The sequence below is a fragment of the Rhamphochromis longiceps genome, linkage group LG23 (assembly GCF_057381845.1).
Source record: "Rhamphochromis longiceps isolate RC_006_pf linkage group LG23, R_longiceps_female_GT1.1, whole genome shotgun sequence".
NCBI classification, from domain to species: Eukaryota; Metazoa; Chordata; class Actinopteri; order Cichliformes; family Cichlidae; genus Rhamphochromis; species Rhamphochromis longiceps.
This window is the reverse complement of record NC_140578.1, coordinates 6026673-6032693: the sequence shown is the minus strand read 5'-3', so window position 1 is coordinate 6032693 and position 6021 is coordinate 6026673. Positions and strand designations below refer to the sequence as shown.

Here is a 6021-nt window from a genome sequence, read left to right as displayed (position 1 = left end):
AAAGCAGTATGTGGGGAGTATTTATTTATTGGTTTTCCACAGATAATGTTCTGAGTTTACAAACTTTTATCAATTCCTGTTCAACAGTTAGGATTAATGACAGCAATGGCTTATTCGGTACAGAAATGTTACAATTTCAACTTCATTTTTCCTTTTCTGTCAGCATTGTTTTCCTTACAGGTAGCAAAATGCTACCTGATGAAAATTTTATGCCATTCTGAAATATAAGGTTCCACTGAAATAACTGGACTCTAGTGCAAAAAACCCCAATCTAATTCTGAAATTAAAGTTTGACATCATACACCACAACTTATAACAATGAATCTCCTGTGGACCGTTACACATTTGTTGCAAATAGCCTGGACCTTTTAGCAATCACCTGCAAGCATAACATCCTTGAACACGGTGAAATGAGCTTCCCCAAAACTGATTCTGATAGTTTCCTTTGGTATGTTTGTGTACTAAACTAAAATTCATTCACTCACACACACAAAAACAAAAATGTGTCATGTGTTTCATGCTTGCCTATAATGAGTCAGTCATTCATAGCCAGTCTGGTCCCAAGCTCATGCTAATTTCATGCCAGAGTGGGCACACAGCACAAAAGAGGAAAATTAAAATTAAAGAGGCAACCAGAAACTCTTGACAGACCACACATCAGCACTCCAAACGAACCTTCCTCTCATCTCCTCTTCTGCACCCACATTGCAAGACAGGCAGAATCAGGTCAACCCCACATGAAAATGAGACTCCACTATAGCAGATTAGGCTGAGAAAAGGAACCGAGTAAAAACACCTCTGAGCACTCATAAACAGGCCTACCGATCCCTCGCCACTCCTTCAGCAGGAGTGGGTCAATAGGATCATCACCTAGTGAATTAAAAAGAGATTGTAGTTAACAGCTTAACAATCGTCTTTCTTCTCAGTTTTCGTATTTTAGACAAGTTGTTTTGACACGGGACTCAGACGAACAAAGAAGAAAACAGCATAAAGGAATGTCAAATCTAAGAGTCTCTGTGTCAAACACTTCTGAACCCATGAGGGTAAGATGACAGCATCTGACAGTAGAAGGGAAAAGAGAAAACTCTGACACAAAGTCAACCAGAAAAAGAAAAAAGGAGGGTCACAGGCTTTGGCAGCAGGGGAGTTTGTTGCCCCTCTGCCCATCCATGGTTGGGGGGACACTTATGTCCACTACATTGTTGCCTGGAGAATCTTCGTGTGCAGATCTGTCTGATATTTGCTTCTGAGATACGATACGGTAGATTTCTAGGAAAGAAAACAATGGCATAAGAGGTCTAACAGTAGAGTACCTGGATGATTATTGAGTTGAGTTCACACTTTTTATTTTTTACCTGTGAGAATGCTCTTGAATGCTTCTTCTACGTTAGTGGAGTCCAAGGCTGAAGTTTCAATAAATGAAATAGTGTTCTTTTCTAAGGTTAAAAAAAAGAAAGAAAAGGGATTTTTATTTTACAGCAATTGAACTGAATGTTAAGGAGCTACTTTGACTGCTCCAAAGCAAAACAAAGAACACTCAAAAATCCACCTGCAAATGCTCGGGCCTCATCAGTGGGCACGGCCCTGAGATGTCGAAGGTCGCTCTTGTTTCCAACCAGCATGATGACGATGTTGTTGTCAGCGTGGTCCCTCAGCTCCTTCAACCAGCGGTCCACATTCTCGTACGTCAGGTGCTTCGCAATATCATAAACTAGGAGAGCCCCGACTGCGCCCCGATAATACCTGATGAAGATAGTTGATAATGATGGCTTTATGGCATCTAACTTTTTAACATTAACATGGTTTAATATTAGTTTAAACCATAAATAGAAATTACAAGCCAAATGTATTTTCTTTTACACTTGTTTTGGTTATAATTGGTGACTAATAACAGTTTCATATAAAGACACTAAGGTTCACAATCATTTCCATCCCTACAGAAGTAAGGAGGACACACAAACAATACAAAGAAAACAACAGGACCTAATGATCCAATGGAGCAATGGCTTGCTGCTTTTGCTGAAAACAATAGTGCCACCAATCTGACACCACAAGACTCCAGCATCTCCAGCAGGATTTCTTGTATTGCATTTTATACCTTGTATTATTTTCACAACTTTTTATACATATAAATGTAACGGGTGTATTAAAAAAATCATTTATTTTTTGCTTTGTCAGTATCGTTTATGTACATATGTATGTATATATATATATATATATTTTCTGTATTTATATTTTTGGAGCTTTTATTTTGTTTGTGTGACCTTTGACTTCCCACAAAGTCATTTCGCTATTCTCCTCAGTCACCCAGAGGCCCTGCTGAGGAGAGGTGCGTGTACGCTAGTGTTCCCGGTTACACAGCGATTAAACACAGTTAAAGTAAACAAAAGTGATTCAAGGATTGCTTGTTCCCTTTATGCATTTCGTCTCACGGCTTTGTTGGATGTTTTAGTGTTAACTGTTGTTTCCCTGTCGAGTACAGCACTTTATTGTAACATGCTAATTTGCCGATCCCAGGTTAGGGCACAGGCGCATGCAGGTGATTTCTCATGTGGTCCGCTATTCTTCTCTCTCCCTTAAAACTGTGCATGCAGAAGCCCAGTTAAATTTGCTGTACCGAGTTGTTTTTATTTTGAACAGTTTTGGGAGAATAAACCCGCCCCAGCTGGCAAAGCGAGAGTTGACTCCTCTCATCATTCACACAACACAACGTAGGAACAAGGCAGTCAGAGTTTCAGGCCAGACCGGCTACATAAACAGCTGTTACAAAATGGTTCCTCTTGGGTGATTAATTCCTCCTGATAACAAAAGGAATTTGGACAATTAATTTATGTAAAACTGGCACCAGGTCTATTACCCTAAGGGGTTCAAACACGTACTACTCAGCCACAATTATTAGCAAAGACACATCTCATTATACATGTCTAAGTGTGTGAACATTACCCTATAAATAACCATTACTAACGTAACACCTTAAGTAATGCATACGACAAAACAAACTCACGCTGAGGTGATGGCTCTGTAGCGCTCCTGCCCAGCTGTGTCCCAGATTTGAGCTTTTATCGTCTTGCCGTCCACCTGAATGCTGCGGGTTGCAAACTCCACCCCGATGGTGCTCTTGCTCTCCAAGTTGAACTCATTTCTTGTGAAACGGGACAGCAGATTACTCTTCCCCACTCCAGAGTCTCCAATTAGTACAACTAGAATCAAAATACACACCAGACACATGAAAAAACAAAGCAAACAGTAGACCTGCTGTGTCAGTGGTCTACCATGGCTCACTTAAGGCTGCAGCATTCCCACCCCTGTTACGCTGCACAGCCAGCCCAGAGAAATTTTTTTATTTTATTTAAGCCAGTCAAACTCGCCACAGCAGAATGCCTGCCCCCATCTCACCATATCCCTAACCCTAACATCCTCCTCTGTCACACCAACCCTCTGCAACCTCCTCTGAGGTTTTTCTCTTTTTTTCCTCGCTGGCAGCTCCATACTCAACATCTACTATTTCTTCTCTGCACATCCAAATAATCTCAGACTTGCCAAGCTTTCTATCTAAATCCCTCTGATGTCCTCATTTCTAATCTTGTTCATTATGGTCTCACCCAATGAAAATTTTAGCATCTTCAGCTTTGCCTCCTCCAGCTCGACCTCCTGTCTACTTCTCATTATCACCATTTCCAAGCCATACATCACAGTAGGTCTCACTACCATCTTGTAAAGCTTTGTTTTCACTCTTGCTGCTGTCTTTCTGTCACAAATCACACCTGACACTGGTCTCCATCCACTCTACCCTGACTTGACCCCAGGTATTAAAACTTCTCTACCTTCACTACCTCAGCTACTTGCATGCTTACCTATTCACCTTTCTCCCTCTCATTCACAGAGGTATTCTGTCTTGCTTCTACTGACTTTCATTACTCTTCTCTCTTAGTTCATACAGTCACCTATCCAGGCTCTCTTCCAGCAGCCACGTACGCTTACTACAGATCACAGTATCGTCTGCAAACATGACATTTCACAGAGACTCCTCCCTGGCCTTATCTGTCAGTCTGTCCATCACCACTGCAAACAAGAAGAGGCTCAGGTGGATCAGACGATCCGATCCCACCGTGAACCCAGTGTCACCACTGGCTCACTGCCCTCATACATGTCCTGCACTTCCCTGCTACCTCTGACTTCCTCATAGAGTACCACAGTTCCTCTGTATCGTTTGTTTTCTCTAGATCCACAGAGAAGCACTCTCTGACCTTCTCTACACTTTTAAAAGAAGGCATCACATCTATAGTGCCATACCGCTGCTAACTTATCATCAGCTTTGTTCTTATCCTAGTTTCCACAACTGCTTCCCCTTTTCTTAATGATGTGGCTCATCAGCTTTAATATTTTTAACACTTAAAAAAAAATCATTTTTTTCAACACTGACATTTTCAAACTGACGTTACGCTAGAATTTCACTTTGTTCATGCACACCACCTTCACTAATATAAGACATATTTTGTCTAATGTTAACGTGACGACAAACAAATCTGATGATGTCAGAGAGAATAAAATGACATTAATTATTCCTGTTAGGCATACTCAAGGTCGTTATCACCAAGTTATCCAGCTAATTGATTTACAGATCAAATATAATCAGAACATGGGTTCGTTTCAGTTAACTTCAAAGTAGGAACGTCGTTGTGATGTTAGCGGCTAGCTACTTAAACACACTTTAAGCAGCCTGACAGCTGCCGTGTCTAAACTTACTCACTGGGATAAGGTGTATCCTAAAGCTAGGGAATGCACATTTGTTCACTGAATTTCCAAACTCTACCTGCAGCAGCGTCAGTTTTTTCAGCAGGTATCGTTTCATCGTTTGCTACTTTGCTACCAGTGGAGCTAACTTTAGCATTACTGACTTCCTCAGTTGCTCCTGTTGTTACCGAGAGCCATATTAAAGACGACCGAGACGCTGACATTCATCCCCCTTCAGAGATAAACTTACCTTTGAACAGGTAGTCGTATTCATCGTCTCGGGCTCCCATTTTAGAAGACTTATTTTTTTAAACTTTAACACAAACAACAACAATAACAACAACAACAAGCTTCTCCACCAGCAGGTAACAACCAGCAGGCACCGCCTTCTAGGAAGAGGAAAGGCACGTGAGTTTTGCAACTTCGAGTTAGGCCAATTGAAAAGTTAATCTCATTTACTGACAGACAAATCCACCAATCACATGAGTTCTTTGAAGATGCTGGCCAATCATCGTGTACCTTGAAAACACGACTACCATCGCAGCCTTTGTTCTCCTAATTTGGATGCTCGGAGCCTTCAGAGCTCGTCGACGTACCCCCCCCCCCCCCCCCACACACACACACACACACACTTTTTGAAGTAAAAAGTATTGCACAATATACACCAAGACGGAAAGACTATACTACACTGTGCTAGAAAAGCAGGATATACCATCTATTATTGTTATACCATGTTCATATTCTATCTATCTTTATCTTTTATCTTTTTCATTTACATCATTATAGTTGTAGGTAACTATAATACCCTGGTCAGAAATGGTTTAATTGTACCCGAAAGGATGTGCCTAGGCCAACACAGGCATCTGGTGTTGCAATTATTCTTGTTCTTACAATTAGAGAAAAAGCTAGATTTGAGATTACACTCAGGTGTGCCTGTATGTCTGTGGTCATTGCCCGTGGCAGAGATAATGTTCTACAGATACATTATATTTAAAGGGCTGGGCTAAAGAGGTTAAAGGGATTATCTCGAATGAGATCATGTGGCTTTCCAGCTTTCTGCTTTTGCATGTGCAAATTTACAGCCTCTCCTGCAGTCCTACAGCCATTCTCATGACCTTAGGAAAACAATCTCAATGATGTTAAAGCTTAGCCTGTCCATTGTAATCCAGAGCAAAATATCAGCTTCTTAGATTTACTTTAGTTATTTAAAACATATTTTGGTTGTTTCCTCTGATAAACCTTTGAAGTGGCACCACCAAGTGGCCATATTTATAGCACTCTACAAAA

General features: G+C 40.9%; 1 protein-coding gene across 1 annotated transcript; it reads right to left on the bottom strand.

Moving 5' to 3' along the window:
* On the bottom strand, positions 1-5143 carry LOC146641097 (ras-related protein Rab-11B-like). The gene is made up of 5 exons (XM_085398091.1): positions 4985-5143; positions 3005-3200; positions 1550-1743; positions 1356-1436; positions 1-1269 (listed from the first exon to the last, which is right to left on the bottom strand). Exons 1-5 carry the CDS (start codon positions 5022-5024, stop codon positions 1124-1126), a joined length of 657 nt encoding a protein of 218 aa, XP_085254217.1. The 5' UTR covers positions 5025-5143; the 3' UTR covers positions 1-1123.
* Between the last annotated feature and the right edge of the window lie 878 nt (positions 5144-6021).

What these genes read in the sequence shown, in the direction of transcription:
- LOC146641097 (XM_085398091.1), bottom strand. Translation starts at nt 5,024, where the DNA reads ATGGGAGCCCGAGACGATGAATACGACTACCTGTTCAAAG. An exon ending in ATACGACTACCTGTTCAAAG is followed by an intron (nt 3,201 to 4,984) that starts GTAAGTTTATCT and finishes TTTTGATTCTAG; the next exon opens with TTGTACTAATTGGAGACTCT. An exon ending in TACAGAGCCATCACCTCAGC is followed by an intron (nt 1,744 to 3,004) that starts GTGAGTTTGTTT and finishes TATCTTCATCAG; the next exon opens with GTATTATCGGGGCGCAGTCG.